This window comes from Coffea arabica, chromosome 7e (assembly GCF_036785885.1).
Source record: "Coffea arabica cultivar ET-39 chromosome 7e, Coffea Arabica ET-39 HiFi, whole genome shotgun sequence".
In the NCBI taxonomy this organism is placed as follows: domain Eukaryota; kingdom Viridiplantae; phylum Streptophyta; class Magnoliopsida; order Gentianales; family Rubiaceae; genus Coffea; species Coffea arabica.
In genome coordinates, this window is record NC_092323.1 from 10,743,078 (window position 1) to 10,760,450 (window position 17,373).

At 37.0% G+C, this 17,373-nt stretch overlaps 2 protein-coding genes, 1 long non-coding RNA gene and 1 other non-coding gene across 4 annotated transcripts; 1 reads left to right on the forward strand and 3 right to left on the reverse strand.

Annotated features, from left to right (window-relative positions):
• Positions 1-14: 14 nt before the first annotated feature.
• Positions 15-2,081, reverse strand: LOC113701701 (2-methylpropanoate--CoA ligase CCL4-like). The gene has a single exon (XM_027222465.2). The coding sequence runs from the start codon at positions 1,865-1,867 to the stop codon at positions 209-211; it is 1,659 nt and encodes a 552-aa protein (XP_027078266.1). The 5' UTR covers positions 1,868-2,081; the 3' UTR covers positions 15-208.
• Positions 2,082-4,743: 2,662 nt separating this feature from the next.
• TRNAC-GCA (transfer RNA cysteine (anticodon GCA)) lies at positions 4,744-4,815 on the reverse strand. Its single transcript has one exon. It is a non-coding gene; the product is annotated as a tRNA-Cys (tRNA).
• A 6,025-nt stretch (positions 4,816-10,840) lies between these two features.
• Positions 10,841-13,000, forward strand: LOC113702461 (probable CoA ligase CCL11). Its single transcript, XM_027223688.2, has one exon. It carries the CDS (start codon positions 10,889-10,891, stop codon positions 12,656-12,658), a length of 1,770 nt encoding a protein of 589 aa, XP_027079489.1. The 5' UTR covers positions 10,841-10,888; the 3' UTR covers positions 12,659-13,000.
• A 2,097-nt stretch (positions 13,001-15,097) lies between these two features.
• On the reverse strand, positions 15,098-16,224 carry LOC140011512 (uncharacterized). Its single transcript, XR_011818699.1, has 2 exons — positions 16,058-16,224; positions 15,098-15,450 (listed from the first exon to the last, which is right to left on the reverse strand). It is a non-coding gene; the product is annotated as an uncharacterized lncRNA (long non-coding RNA).
• Between the last annotated feature and the right edge of the window lie 1,149 nt (positions 16,225-17,373).

A 17,373-nucleotide genomic window follows, 5' to 3' on the forward strand; every position in this document is an offset into this window, starting at 1 on the left:
GCAAACGAGAACGCTTCAAAAACTAATTATTCGTAATTATTAGAATTTATAATCACTTAAAATAATAGGATGGAATTTTATCCTCGAGCTTGAGACAGCACATTTTGCTACATATATCCGACAAGTACATCTGGCCTGCCGAAAAAGATAAAACTGCATATTGGTCGGCAAAACTCAGCCCGAGATGACTCAATTCATCTTCACCCGTCTACAATCTGCTCACCTTTGAACCACCAAGAGCTTTAGCCATTTCTCTGAGCACAAACTTCTGAATTTTCCCAGTTGATGTCTTGGGTAGCTCTTGTCGAAACACCACCGTCTTAGGCACCATGTACTTTGGCAATTTACCCCTACAAAACTCGATCACATCCTTCTCAGCCGGCCTCTGCTTCACATCAGCTTTCAAGCTCACAAATGCACAAGGCGTCTCACCCCAGAATTCATCAGGCCTCGCCACCACAGCTGCCTCGTTCACTGCCGGGTGCATGTACAACGCAGATTCCACCTCAACGCTGCTCAGATTTTCACCCCCACTTATGATCACGTCCTTGGATCTGTCCTTAATCTCCAAGTATCCATCAGGGTGCATCACAGCAACATCTCCAGTATAAAACCAACCGTTTTCCCTCATGCTTTTTGATGTCCCTTCAGGGTCTTTGAGGTATCCAAGCATAATACACCCTCCTCTCAATACAAGTTCACCAAGAGTTGAACCGTCCCTTTTCACACTCACCCCTGTTTCAGGCTCAATCACATCTATTTCCGCCATCCCGAGTGTCCTCACGCCCTGTCTTGCCTTCAACCTCGCCCGCTCTGTCGCTGGCAATCTGTTCCATTTATTCTTCCAGGTGCAAGAAACCACGAGACCTCCTGTCTCGGTCAATCCATATCCATGACTGACCTTAAATCCCAGTGCTTCAGTCCTCAACAGGACTGCAGCTGGAGGTGGAGCTCCTGCTGTCAGTATTTCAACCGGGTTTTTGAGTGGCTCTCCCATGGGAAAATTCGATATCATGTTCAGCACCACGGGCGCACCGCACAAATGCGTGACATTGTGCTGGCGAATTGCTGAGTAAACCGCCGGTGCATCGAATTTTCGTAGACAAATGTTGGTTCCACCTACGGCGGCCATGCCCCAGGGGTAGCTCCAGCCGTTGGCGTGGAACATGGGTAGTGTCCACAAGTAGACGGGCTCTTTTGGGACCGACCATTCTATCAAAGAATCCACGGTAATGATGAATATTCCGCGGTGGCAGTGAACCACTCCTTTAGGGGAAGAGGTGGTTCCTGAGGTGTAATTGAGTATAAGGGGGTCAAAATCAGATTTAGGACGAACCCATTTGAACCCCGGATCTCCTTTCTGTACCAGAGACTCGTAAGTGCAATAAAAATCAGGAAAATTTGATGGAGGGATGGATGGGGATGCATCATCCGTGATGACGACTAACAGGGGGCGTTGAGAATTTGGTGGAAATAAAGATAAGGCTTCCAAGACTAAAGAAGTTGACTGGTAATCGACAAGGATAAGCTTGGATTCGCTATGGTGCAGGAGGATTGAAACCGTGCGGGCATCGAGACGAAGGTTGATCGTATTGAGAACAGCTCCGGCCATGGGGACAGCAAAGTGGGCTTCATACATGGCTGGAATATTTGGTGCCACAACGGACACCACTTGGCCTCTTTTGATGCCCAAAGAAACTATGGAAGAAGCCACCCGGAGGCATCTGACATGGGTATCTGACCATGTGTACGTTGCGTTGTTGTAGACAACTGAAGGGCAATCGCCATAGACTGTGGCTGCTCTTTCAAGGAAACCAAGAGGTGTTAGAGGAGCTGAGTTTGCCGGTCCAGGCTTCAGCTGATCCATCAGTTGCTAGTTCTCAAGTTTCAGGGATAAGTATGGATAATGGGTGGTGCTGGATCCTATGTATACAGTCGAGTCGGGGGAGGACCTTGCTGAGAAACTGCTGAATTTTGCATTTTTATATTGGGATAGCTATAGAGTCGAGAAAATCTCGGGACACTTGCTTGAACGACCATGTGAAGTCAATGGCTGTACTTCATCCTATCAATCATTTAATTGTGGAACTGCACGCGACCGTTTTGTTTTTCTTCTTGTTTTTGGAGGCAGCAAATGGAATTTTTTTTTTTTTTTTTTTAAAAAAACAACTGCCTTGTTGGGATTATCCTTTTAAAAAAAAAAATTGACATTTTTCTCGAACATATTTTTCACTAACTTCTTTATTTGGTTCAACACAGTCTAATCTCATCCCATTAGTAAGGCTTAAGGGTTGTTGGCGCATACGTAAATCCGATTGTAAATGTTCTTATTTTATTCTTTTTAAAGATTTTATTTCGGTAAATTACTCTGCCATATCTCCCAAAAAAAAGAAAAGAGAAAGGATGTCAAATTTATAATGAAATTTCTGCATGGGATTGGATGTTCAAGTTTGTGGACGGTCAGAATGTCTTTAAACTTGAATAGTACAACCATCAAAGATTAATTACTCGAATTTAATAATTGGTCAACCGTAATCCTCAGAAATGCTCCCGTTGATCGCATCCACCCTTTATCTTTTCTCTGGTAAATCCATGAAAAAAAATTCATTTTGAATAATTAATTATATATCTTTCCTTTTCGTACAAAGTTTCAAACAAGAAGTTATTAGTTGCGTAGAGAACTGTAAAAGACTTGATTAAGAACTGGATTTGGATCATTTGTGTGATGTCCTACAACTATTATTAATCATACCAAACCTAGATAAAGATGCCGAATTCTAACATTTTTATTTCTTGCAAACCTAGGACTACTTGTTTGGTAACAAGAATGTAATCTTAATCTTGCCTAAGGATCCTTTCTCTTGAAAAATACCAACCAAAAGAAGCCCGAGAAAGTTCATTTACGCATGGATGGACATATACTTTCACGATGTGGTGTGAAAACGATTCGGGACCATGCAGCTAGTTTGTGGGAACTTGGGGATTTAACTACTCAATGTTTGGACTTATCTGAGCAGAGGGCCTAAAAGTTGGAATATGACAGACTCCACCAAGTGCATGTTTAAAGTTGTTTGTTAGCTTTTCTTTTTCTTTTTTTTTTTCCCCTTCGAGCAACGACAGCATTCATATAATCTACTCGATTCTATTCTAGGAAAAGGGGAGAACTTAAGCGATGGAAAACACCATTGAAAAAAGTCATTAAAAATGACAAATCACAAATAGTGGCTAGTGAGAGGTCAAGGGTTAACTTAAAGTCTTTGTAATGATCAACGGATCAACTGTCTGTCGGCAAATCTTTGTTAGCTGATAGGTGTTATTTTTTGTTCCCTCGAGATGGAAACCAAAAAAGGAGGGAGATATTCTGTGGTGGTTCTTTCTCTAATATCAGACTCTCAAATTAAGTTTAGTATTAAATGGTTAAAAACTTCACTTAGAGATACTCGTTAAAGGAACGGTGCTCAAAAGGGATCATAGTGTATATAAACTATAATTAGATGACAATAACACAAGGCTTGCATGAAAACCATCATTAATGTTATTTTCTAGGAAACATGCTTAATTGCAAATACAGCCCATCCTTGAGCATTTTCTCCTTAATCGCGGGCTAAACTGCCAATTTGTTCTTCTTTCTTCAATTAATTAATTGACGGCCGCTTAACCACTGCCGATTCTTAACATGGAAGATGTGATGTGAAACTACGAGGAAAGAAAAGAAAGAGAAATTGCTTTATGTTGTTTCAACTACCTCAAGTTTGGCCTTACGTGCGAAGCTTTATTATGTTATACCACGAAATACAAAGTGAAAGAGAGTGAAGAGGACAATTACACGAGGCTCTGGAAAATAGAAGAACAATCTAAGTACTTGGCAGCATCACAAATGACCAGCAAAAGCCTCGGAAAAATCTGCACTAGAACGTTGACAATTCGAGATTATACCATCCATCATAAATTGTCCACCTGTTATTGATTGAGATTATCCGAGAGTAAAATTTGAATTTTAAATTTAAATACAGATGAGTTGTCATACATCAAATGCTGATAGTGTATATACTATCGATGTATAAAAAATTAATCTTTATTAATTATTCTTTTTTATAAGATAATTATCGTCTGAATAAATTTCCTTTTACTGTAGAAATAATTACTAGCTGATGTATTGGAGTAGAGGAAAACCCTTTACTTCAAAGTCGGAGAGACTGGAGAGAACTGAAATCTTTAACTCAAATCTCTTTTTTTTTCCTGCAACACTTTGGTCGTTGTCCAACATAACTTTATGTGCCATCTGTTGAAAATGGGCTAAAGCCAAACATTGAATTGGTATTACTACTATTTTGATTTTGTCATCATTCTATTTTGAGGTTTATTTTTTGTGTCCGAGACTATTGTCATGAATGATTAAAACAACAAATCCCAAGCTAAGAAAAGAGATGATGCGGTATATAGGGATTTTTTTCTTTTCCCTCTTTCGGGGGATGGGCTTCAAAATCACATAATGCTCACAAACATCATACATGGTCTGATGATTGGAATCTATCATCTAGGGTGTTTGGAATCTATCAAAAGATGATTGGAGTTGGATATGAACTGAGCCCAGATGGCGCTGCCCATAATAGCCGGGGCGTCGGGCATGGCACACTATGGGCTTTTCTATGTCCATGACTTTGACAAATTGAATTTCTACATGTACCGAAAAAATACTTTCTACAAAAATTGGAGAAAGGAAAAGTGTCTAGAATTTTGAAAAGGGCCCAACCGGGTTCGAACCGGTGACCTCTTGATCTGCAGTCAAATGCTCTACCACTGAGCTATGGACCCCATTGTAGCAACCAGCTTCCATGATCAATATTATCAATCGAAATTTGTCTCCATTTGTTTACACTATATAGCATATATGCCATGTAGGTGACAATCATATGATGAAAATCACGAGAGGTATTTCTACCTTTCGTACCCCCAAAAAAAAAATAAAAAGGAGGTTTCTCTTAATATTACATGACACTCTTACAATTTTAAAAATAGCACTTGCCTCTTTTACTTTTATTATTTGTGTAACAAATTTTTTAAAAACTCTAAACTACCATTTCACTTGCTAAATAAAAATATTCCTAAATCACTTTGTTCATTTCAAGAAAACAATGACCTCAAAAATAATCTCTTGTGGTACTACCACATCACAATGCTATACCCCATAAAACTATAAATTTTAAAAATAAAAAAGATATTTGGAAAAAATATACTTGCATCAATTTAATTCTATATGCTCAAAACCGTTTTCTTATGAATTTTTTTTTATTTTTTCCAACATCTTCTCAACCCTTGTTCAAACCATTAAACTATACCAATCATTATAAAAATCAATTCAAAATAAACAAATAAATCATACCCCACTTTATAATAATCACAAAAAAAGTAAAAAAAGTAAATAAAATTTAATTTATTATAATTTACAAATAAAATATTGCACAGTCATCCAAAAAATACAAGTTAAATAAAATGATGGAGAGAAGGGAAAAAGAAGAAAGTAACTTTTGTTTCTTTTTTTTAATTTTATTTTTGAACTCTATTTATTTGATATGTTGTGAATTATATGTCAAGTGAGAATTAATATAATCTTTTTACAATTACTACAGGTGATAAGTAATATTTCTAAAACTTAAGTGATATTAAGAGAAACATCAAATAATTTGAAGTGACTTTTACATTTTCACTTTATATCTCAAAGCCTTTTTTGGCGCAATGGCAACATGTGCCTTTCGACTCTGCACCTTTTTCATCCATATTTATTTGCTGTGGTCATTCTCCAAACGTTCGTCCCACTGATCCTTGGATGAGTGGCTGCAAACAATTTGAGTTTCAGTACTTTCAGTTTCTGTTCAATATAATTTGGACTGAGCTAACATGGACGGAAAACTTTCTTCTAGATTGACAAAAATGTATTTGCATTCTTGCTCTATTAGGCTCCAAACATACAATTTGTTTGATCAGATTCAAACCTGATAACATCAAATTAAGTCAGAATCAACTCGATTCACAGCCTTAACTTGAACCAAAATGGACGAGAAGTTTTCATCGGATCCATGGTTTGGAAGAACACTTTCTGCATAACAATACCATACAGGTTGTAGGTATTATACAAGTCACTGTTCTCCAGTCTGCCTAAGCAAAAACTTGTGAATCTTGCCGGTGGATGTCTTAGGAAGCTCTTCAGTGTCCTAGGCACCATGAAAAGCGGCATTCTTGACTTGCAAAACTACTCTCTCACATCCTTCTCCGATGGTTTCTGATCAATCTCCACTCGGCGTCTCCCCCCAAAACTTATCCGGTCTTGCCACCTCCTCATTCACAGCCGGATGAGTATACAAAACAGATTCAATTTTTCTTTCTTTTGTAAATAGCCTTCATCTTATTCCTGACAACATCAAAAAAAATTTCTATTCTAATTCAGTTTTCTTTTTCTTTTAAATTATACTAAAGAAAGCAGTATTAATTTTTTTCCCTTTTTGACATGTCAATGTGAATACTGACTGATTCATCTTCTTGACATGTTTAATGCTTTCAATTTAATGAATAATGTGTATTAAAACATTAGTGTTGTGTAGAAGAAGGTTACAAGATTTTGACTAGGCCAGGTGCTAAAACTAATGTAGGCTTTTTCTTGAACCAATCTTTTGGGCCAATGAATACACTGCCCATTTGTAAGTTGGCCTATTAATAAGACGGTGATGGGTCCTTATTATTCATGTACTTGCATAAGCCCCATTTGTACAACCTTTTCAAAATTTTAGGCATGAAACAAGTGCAATTTCTGCTTTAGGTAATGCCTTTTCAGTTTTAAGTTTTTTTTTTTTTTTTTGAACACGATAGATTCTAATCCAATCTAGACGAAAGCCTATGCACCTATTGGCAAAACTTCTTGGATTTTTAGAATGCAAACCCAAAGGATTCGATTTTTTGACCTACACCCAAGTAGAGTTTTAAAACTCTTTTTTGATGGCCAACTACTCCTTTTTCATTAATTTTTAATTCACCATTTGAGAATGTCACATAAAATGCACATAGGAGTATTATTTATCTATAACGCATCATCTTTCATGTTTCCCTATAGTGAGAGTTGATATTTCCCTTTGTTTTTTTTTTTCTTTCCTGATGGGTCAACTTCATTGTTGCTAAGCTAATGCTATGGTAGTACCGACCCTGGCATTGGGTATATTTGGCCATTGTTTCATTCTCCATAGTTGCTGAAATTCAATGCATCACGGGTCACCGCCCCCCACCTCAAAATCACTTTGTCTAGCCATGTATACGCTAAACAGAACTTTTCACTAGAATCCACCTTTTCCACTCTCATCAACTTCTTCACAAAACCTATTTATGAACTTTCACATGAAAGTGTACGATGGTTATGAATCACTTTAGTTTCCAGTCTCTAATCACAAGGGTTGCTTATTCTGGATCACCGCAGATATGTGAACTGCACTCTTAAAAGTTCCAAATATGAATTTATCAAGCGAGTTCCATAAGAGTGAGTGAGTGACTATAAAAATAAGCAGTTGGGATCCTCTGTGCCACTATTCGATGCCAAATCCAGTGTCAATTATATTTAATTGGACCCTTATGTTGCTCAATTTACGATATAGACTTCTTTTTTTTTTTTTCAGGATCCAACATTCATCAAAGTGATAGTTTATAGATAATGGAGATGTTTTATCATATATTGAACTATTGTTACAAAGTTTCATTTTTTTAAATATACTTTCATGTGTCCGTGATTATAATATTTTACTTTTTTAAAATTCCTCCATAGATTGTAATTTTTTTCAAAAATATAATGTACTGTGCGTAGCACGGGCATTTATACTAGTTTAAATAAACAACATATGACAAATTAAATAAATAGGACACTTGGCATAAATATAGAAGTGGCACTGAATTGTCACTGAAAAAGTGGCACTGAGGATCCCGTGTGAAAACTAAGAGGTAAACATTCTTAAATTCATAGAATTTGGCCTGAAGCTAAAGTACGTACTTATTTAGGGTTAATCACATTTTATCCCCTTAAAGAATACCCCATTTCTCAGTTTACCCCCTAACCTTTATTGATCATTATCAGCGTCACCAATTTCAATTGATGATTATTAATCAGGTCACAAATTCATCTTAAGATATTTTCTTGGGAATAAAATGAGAAACTAGAAAGGAAAGAGGAAAACCCAAAATTAAAAGAATTGAAAGGCTAAAAAAATTATATTTTAGGAAAGTGATTTGAATATTTTTTTAATCATTTAAGGAGACGATAGATCTCTACAATTCCTCTTTTTTAATTTCAATCATTAAGGTGAAGGTTTTTGTGGGAAAGAGGAAGAATTAAATAAAGAAGAAAAAGAAAAAGAAATAAAAAAAAGGAAAACAAGGTAAATGAAAAGTCAAAATAATGCAAGGGCAATTTTGTCCTAAAGGGGGTTAAGTGAGCAAAATTAAAGGTTAGGGGGTAAACTGAGAAATAAGGTATTCTTTAAGGGGATAAAATGTGATTAACCCACTTATTTATTGCTTTCTACCACCTCCCTTTTCTACATCTGCATGGTTTCTTGGTTGACAATTTGGTCATCATGGAGAGAGGAATCATGTGACCGAGCAAGTCGAATTTAACTCTTAAGGAATTGAAATCTGATGAACAATCAAAGAAACAAAAATGTGTACTTTAGTACATATTGGTATAGCCGTGTAAGATTAATGGCACTTCACCAATGGCCGCTTGAGCTATTAACTGCAGTATATTTGTCACTCCATTCGCTTCTCAAATTATAACCACACACACATGGATACGTGTAATCCAATCCGATACACTTGTTTATACTGTGCAGGGTTATTGGTGAGAAAGGAAAAACAAAGAATTAATCTTATAAAGATTGATAGTGTATACATTATTGCATAATTTTAATTTTAAATTTTAATTTCAAATGAGTTGTTATATATATCTTACATTGATAATATATGTACTGTCAGCGCGTATGTAAGATTAATTAAAAAAATTTAAAATTTGCCTTTCATAACCTATTGAAGTTTCAAAAGACGCACTTCCCAATCTAATGGTTTTAGGAGTATTATATATCTTTTGGAACGGGCAAAGAAAGAGTAGTATCTTTCATGCCATGAATTTCATGAAAAACTATGGAAATTAGTACTTGACAATACCACCTTTTTGTTTTTCTTGAATGAGAAGTGGAGGGGGAAAAGAAAAGGAACCAGTAAAAATAAGAAGATTTTGACCGTTTCACGGCTTGACCCTCCTATGAAGTGTCCTCCATAAATGCCTGCTCCAAGGCTGCTATTTGGAACATTCATCTAATGCAGCTCATTGAAAATTAAATGCACATGTATTGGTTGGTCAGCAAAAGCCTGCCTTTGAGATTTATGGATTGCGAATTACTCATAAAACATTTGCCAATCCAATGTACTGTCCCGAAACAATAAGCTTATAAAAATGTGTAGATTCTGAGGTAGAAACCTGGAAATTGAACCGAAGTCTTGACCAAGTCTGAGAGTTTCTGTTAGTACAAGTTTTTAGAAGGGCGCGTCCAAATTTGAATTCAAATGTCTAATGCTATAGTACAAAATATAGTGAAAAAAAAAAAAAGACTATACAAAATATAGTGAAAAACGATTCCTCAATTTGAAGCATTAATTGTTATTAATCTCATTCTGGTTTGCCGGTTCAATCAGGGTAACCGGTTAGCTAATCGGAATGGATTAGCATTTGAACCGGACGAAGAAGAAACGCGTTCACTGGTCCACGATTTGCAAATTTATTTAACTAGTAAAATTCAGAAAACCCGCAAATTTAACCTCCACTTCAACAATCATAATATTTGTAATAACTCAAATAATATTTAACCTCCATCCGTTTTGACCCGTGATTTATTAGGTTGATCCAGTAACACATTGTCCTGATGACTTTATTAGGTTGATTTTCATGAGGCCTAATTAACTATGCTCTACGATTAATGAAATTCGTAGAACTTTTATCTAAACTAGTACAACTTTGGTATAATCATGATTATTTTTACACCAACTTAGTTGTCAGAGCTGATAATTTTATGTTTTCACCAAATATTGTAAGAATTACATAACTAGATAGAATTAAACCAAAGTTCAACTTGAAAAGCCCTGAATGCGAAAGCCCTAACATAGATTTAACCAGTAGTATTTAGTTTAATCTTAACATTTTAGTGACGAATTTTTTCACTCCGCCATTCATTTTATCATTAATTGGTAGGTTTAGCTGGTTGGGAAGATGGATTTTGCTATGCTATAATATTGCCGCCATTATTGGAGAGACTTATGAAAGCTACAAGACCTGTATTAAGAAAACTGCGAGAGAGTGGATGCTATCCGCTACACAGCAAGGCCTGCACCAACAGTAAGAATCACATTTGGAATTTTTAATGTTCACAAGGTCCATATTTTCACTCCTGTAGCTTGTAATTGATCTCACATCATGGGTTAAATTTCTTGGCAACGTCATGAACTTCCTTTGTAGTATGGATCGTGTTGGAGTCTCCAATATTTTCTAAAGAAAAAGAGCAAATTCTTCAGTTGAAGCTTTTGAAAGAGTAACTAGGTAGGAATATATAGAGAAAAAATATATTTCTAAAACAAAGTTAAAACATTTAAATGCCAACATAGTTAGAACATATAAAAGCAACCGCTACATGCAGCAAAACACCGACTTCATGATTTGCTGGACGCGGAATGCAAATTCGGCCAATGTAGCTGGAGCTTTTAATGGCCACCTGTTCTAACTAAGTAACTTCAAAATCATTTCTTTTTTTTTTCTTTCTTTAATTGCTTTTTTCTTCTGTATATAATTTCGCCTGACACATTCGTTATGAGAAGGAGAGAGGCATTGGCAGAAAGATTGGAGAGAAAATTTTCGATTATCTTCCTTTCATTCATTCATTTATTCATGGATAAATTCAAACCCCGTCTTGCAAATTCATCTCCATTAACCCCATTAACATTTTTGGAAAGAGCTGCCATTGTTTATGGAGACTGTACTTCCATAGTTCACAACACCACCACCACCTACACCTGGTCAGAAACCTATACTCGCTGCCTCAAAATCGCTTCCTCCATTTTATCCCTCGGCATCAAAAGGGGCGATGTAGTTTCCGTGATCGCCCCGAATATCCCAGCTATGTACGAGCTCCAATTCGCTGTCCCAATGGCGGGTGCTGTCCTCAACAACATCAACACCCGGTTGGACGCGAGAACCATTTCTGTTCTCCTCCAACACTGCGAATCAAAGCTCGTGTTCGTGGACTACTATCTTAGATCAATAGTCTTGGATGCAGTTTCCATGTTCCCACAACATTTGACGGCCCCAGTGCTCGTCCTCATTGAGGATGATGATGCTGATATGGAAGTGGAACCCTCATTGTCAAGAATTCATGGTTTTCTTGATGCTAGTTATGAGGGTTTGGTGAAGAAATCAAATATTGACGAGTTTGAGTGGGTCAGACCTAATAATGAGTGGGATCCAATGACGCTGAATTACACCTCTGGCACGACCTCATCGCCCAAAGGTGTGGTGCATTCGCATAGATCCCTCTTCATCATCACTTTCGATTCTCTAGTAAATTGGTCAGTCCCAAAACAACCCATTTATTTATGGACTCTTCCTATGTTCCACTCCAACGGGTGGAGCTACACTTGGGGGATGGCCGCCGTGGGCGGCACAAATATTTGCCTTCGAAGAGTCGACGCTGGAATAATATACGCATGCGTAGGATTGCACGATGTCACACACATGTGTGGTGCACCCGTGGTGCTGAACATGATAGCAAATTCTTCCCATGCAAAGTCGCTCAAAAACCCCGTGCATTTCCTCACTGGCGGTGCACCTCCACCTGCCACCGTGGTTCTTCGGACGGAGTCTTTAGGATTTGTTGTTAGTCATGGATATGGATTGACTGAGGTGGCCGGAGTAGTTGTTTCTTGTGCATGGAAGCCGATGTGGAATGCATTGCCGGCTACCGAGAGGGCTAAGTTGAAAGCAAGGCAAGGAGTGAGGACTCTGGGGATGACTGAGGTGGACGTGGTGGAGCCGGAGACAGGCGTTAGTGTGAAGAAAGATGGGTCGAGCATGGGTGAAATTGTACTTAGAGGTGGATGTTTAATGCTGGGGTATCTCAAAAACCCTGAGGGGACCTCAAGATGCTTGAGGGAAAATGGTTGGCTTTATACAGGAGATGTTGGGGTGATGCATCCAGATGGGTACTTAGAAATTAAGGACAGATCAAAGGATATTATCATCAGCGGTGGGGAGAATGTGAGCAGTGTTGAAGTTGAGTCTGTGTTGTATACCAATCCTGTGGTGAATGAGGCTGCTGTCGTGGCTAAGCCTGATGATTATTGGGGTGAAACGCCATGTGCTTTTGTGAGTTTGAAGGAGAATGTAAGGAAAAAGCCCAGAGAAAAGGATATTATTGAGTTTTGTAGAGCAAGGTTACCTCATTATATGGTGCCTAAGAATGTGGTTTTCATGGATGAGCTTCCTAAGACTGCTACAGGAAAGATTCAGAAGTTCAGCCTCAGAGATGTTGCCAAGAAAATTGGGATGTTGCCACAAGCTGCAGCAGTAATAAGTCGGATGTAACATTGAGGAAATTGTCAAATGATGAAATTCTTTGTGAGGTTTTACTTAGAAATTGCAATTGGTTTTTATACTTTGTGAAAAGATATCAAATTGATTGTGGTCGAGATGAACAACAATCTAGTGCAGTCAACAGATCATTGATTTCTGAAATTGTTTCGTGAGTTTAGACACATAAGGAGATTGTTTCAGGATACCAAATGCCGGTTATTGTCATTGATCATGTATATTTCTCTAGTTGTTCTTCTTTGGAAACGACCGTCTATGATCTCCAACATTTACATGTGCTATACCTAAAAGTTGTATTGATGATTGGGTTCAGTTTTGATGGAACTCTATTTGCTACTTAGTATCGAAACTATAGATATTTCAACATGAACTTCTGGAAAGCATATTAATTTACTGGTGGCAGTGAACTGAAGTCAGAATAGCATGAAAAAGTAGGCAAAAGAAATAAATATTCTCACCGCTATAGAATTTCAAGAAAGCTCATAATTAAATTTGTTGGTTCTCCTTTCCTAGTTCTCGCTTTACATTTTTCAGATTTGGGAGTAAAGTTGAAGGAGAAAAATCGATCACAAATTGCCATGCGATCAGGAGCTGTATAGCTGCTTGATTTTACATTGGGGTGTCCCAGTCCAAAAACAACCAGGCAAGTGGTACTTTTTACCGAGACGGCAAGACTTTTGCTTATTAACCTTATCCCAGAAGACATCTCAAAAGCCGGCAACTCTTGAAGAGCTTCCAGAGACTAATAAACCCAAACCCACCCCCCTCCCCCCGAAACCGATGTGTGATGGAAACCCACATAGGCAAGCCCACAGGCAAGTGGTACTTGATTATACATTTCTTGAAAAATGACAACCAAAAGAAACAAACTGGTTAAAATAGAACGAAGGACCAAGCTAAGTCAACTAAGTGCAGTCTGTCCCCATCCGTCCTTTCCTCTTCTAACAGTCTGGCTCTTTAGCGTTTGTTGACACAATATAAAAGGGGGAGAGTCTAATTAAAAGTGCCCATCCCATTTATTATTTGGAAAGGTAGCACTGCAATTAAATCATATTCCTAGCCTGTGGAATTTTGTTTCCATTATTGACACTTCCACATCAATTTAATGTGACAGGTCAATGAAAATGTGCAACCACAAAAAAATGCAAACAATAAATGTTGTTGGTTATTTATGCTAACGACGGCCTTAATGAGCTTGATTGCAAGGTAATGTGGGGCATGATAGATAAAAATACTGTGATTTTGAGGATTGAAAGTGCTATGAAAGGCAGGATTAATTACATTTGCCACCCAAAGTCGGTAACACGTATATAAGGGAGCTAGGTTCAATCCATTAGCGGTACTCTTTAAAGTGTTTGAGTGCTTCTTTCGTCCCATTTTGATAGTTCACACAATTCAAGAAAAATTAGTTAATTTAATTGGAAGAATAAATGTAGCATAGACAGTATTTTGCTGAAATACTCTTACATTGATTACAATAGCTGAAATACCATGAAAAGTTGCACCATTCAAGATATGAATTCACGCAATTAATGAATAAAATAGGTTATACTCATCGATAACAAAGTACATTAAATAAGAATATTTTAATTAGAAAATAAAAACGGCGTCTCTCAAATGGGATTTAAGATCATTAAATGGTTCGTTGGTTAATTGGCCTTCTTTAATGTTATAGTTGGGCGATAACGTTGATAACTTGGTTGGGTTTCCTTTTCGTAATCAATGACTTAGCCGGTAATGGCCCCCGTAGTCGAAGAAAGCAACAATTGTGAGTAAGCCAACTATCCAATTGTTTTCCATGTTCGACTTACTCTGGCAATCAGGTCTCGGAGTTTCTGAGCCAACCACAGGCCAAAAAGTGATGCTGCAAGTGCAACTCTTGGTTTTTTATGGCCGAAAATGTAGTTTACACTTGCCATCAATCATCGATGTTGGAAGGGTGTTGATGTTCCGTGTTCCATATCCTGATTGTTTGAGATAAGATTTTATGTAGGATTTGTCAAACACTAAGATCAAACAATTTCCAATTCATTGATGATTCAGAGAATATGAATACTTTGATTATTATTATTAAGTTGCATCCTTTTCTTGGTGAAATTGGCCCTATTAAACTGCCGACCGACCAGTGACCACATCGTATCTTAGGGGATGCTCCAATTCAGGTAAATGCGAGCAAGACAGAACTCAACTTGTCAGAGGTGGGCAACTGGTGCTCCTGTCTCTGCAGTCTCTGTACTGATCGGCGGCCGATTACCAGCAGGCTAATAATTTAGATTGGGCTGCAAAGGGTCTATCTGGTCTTCTAGGAGCATTGATCTTTAGGCCCATATTTGGCAGTGTAAAAAAACTTGCTTCGTGGACCTGAAATTCATCTGATCTTTCCTGTGTAAGGCACAACATTTTTGCTCGAATTGAAACAAAGAAATGAAATCATTCGGGAAAAGTGCTTAATTTGAAACTAAAAACCTGTACAAAAAAAATCTTGATTTAGGATCTCTGTTTGATTGGGTGTAAGATATTTTCCCTGGAAAATATTTTCCAAAGAAAATTTTTTCAAAGAAAATAAATGCTTTCCTATTCGTTTCCGGTGTTTGGTTGACTAGTCCGGCCTCCTGGAAATTTAAGCCCATTAGATCTCGAATCCAACCCACAGCAGCACCTTGCATCCTAACATACATTTTGCTTCGTCATGCCTACCATCCACGTTCTTTTCCCCCTTGTCACCACAACTGCAAAAAACTCCCCCCAGTACCACCACTTCCTCCTTGCCAGTCCCAACACCATCCCTAACGCATCCCCGCGGCAAAAGAAAATCATCATCAATGGGGAAGTCTTATGAAACAACAAGAAGTTTTTCAAAAATACCAATAGCTGGCAAATGGTATTGTAGAAATTAAGATTCATCAGGTTAGTTCATCAATAAAGAAGTATCTTTTCTCAAAGATCTATACTCCAATATCAAAATCATGATCAGATAGGTAATCAAAATCAGAATTTGCTTGTAAGATGTAAAAGTCGCCCTTGATTGACAAAGCAAGAATTTGGGTGTTTAGAGAGAGGTTGCCATGCAAAAATACCAATGCGATCACCAAGGAATCATACAGGTAAAGACTGTGTGACAGATTTGAGTTCTTAACTATGGTCTTTGAAGGGTAGTGGACACGCCATTATCCTTTCTTTAAATGAAATGACGGAACGTGAGGAAAATAACTTCAGTAGGACAAGAAGGGAAATTGTTTTTCACCCGTTGGTGTAAAATATTTTCCGGCAGAAAGGATTTTCCCATGCACTTGTGCAACCAAACATTGGAAATTCTAGAAAATATCTTCCGGAAAATATTTTCAGTCCAATCAAACAGACTCTTAAAGCGAAAAAAAAGGGTAGGAAACATACCTGTGAAGTGAAGCTCTGTTGTTTCTACTTTCTCAGTGTATCTAGACTATCTCTAATATGAAAAGAATATAAATTTTGATTTTAAAAAAAAATATTTATCTAACAAGAGAGGGATAAAATTTAAGAAACTAGGGATGGGCAGAGAAATTATAACCTATAAACTCTAATTCGTGGGACCTCAACCTTAATCATTAAACTAAAGCTGCTTGGCAAAGAGATAAACTTTGATATTATACATGGTATTGTCTTGTACCAAGGCGAAATATCCTTTCCCGCTAACAAGAAAGCCATAGAATATTCTATTCTTTTTTCCAATTTTCTTTCTTGATAGCAATATGAAATGGTTTTGCAAGGCAACAAAAAAGCAATTCCAAAAATTCCCTCCTAATATGGTTATGCATATTGCTCATCATTTCTTTGGGTACGTGGATTCTATTTTGTTTGGCAAAGTAAACATAAATAAAAAAAAATTGTTTTTGGAACTTTGTGTGCCATCCCATGAGAAAACTAATAAAGGCAACTTATTTCTATAAAAAAAAATTTGCACATAAGTTCCTATTCCAGCAATAAATTTCTCCAATGCAAAAAACAAAAATGCAAGTAACTTAAAAGCTAGCATCAACATCCTTGATTTATGGCTATACTGTTATCTATCCCAGTGTGAACGCCCATACAGATTTTCCCATACGCTTACGTCCAATGATCCAAAAGAAGATTACATATCGTTATACCAAAATGAACAAAATAGGGACCTTAATTCTGTGGATTGAGTAAATGTAAGCCACCGTAGAACGACCGACATCATCGTTGACTTGGAAAATAGGAATTAAATTTTGGAGAAAAAATGAAGTGCATTTCACACTCGGTTCATTAAATTCAATGGAAAATCTGAAATCACATGTTGACTTAAAAAAGAAGAAAAAGAAAAAATCGATCTAAATACGACATGAGCTGTTGTATACTATTTGTAGGGTAATTTTTAATGTTATAGGATTAAACCAAAAAAAAAAAAAAAAAACATAGCTGCCACAGATGAAATTGAGCACAATTTTGTAAAGAAATAGCCCACATATGTAATTTTAATGTTATAGGATTAAACCCAAAAAAAAAAACACAGCTGTAATCTCGTTCACCTCCCAAAAAAAAAGATATATATATATATATATATATATTGCACTCATTGTATTCGATTTTCTTAGTGTAATAAATAGATGGTACTGAATTAAAAATAAGGGGTTATTTCATCGATTAATTTTTTCTACATCATTATCATATACCTTACTAGATCTAGATGCATGGCCCATTGTGTGAATTTG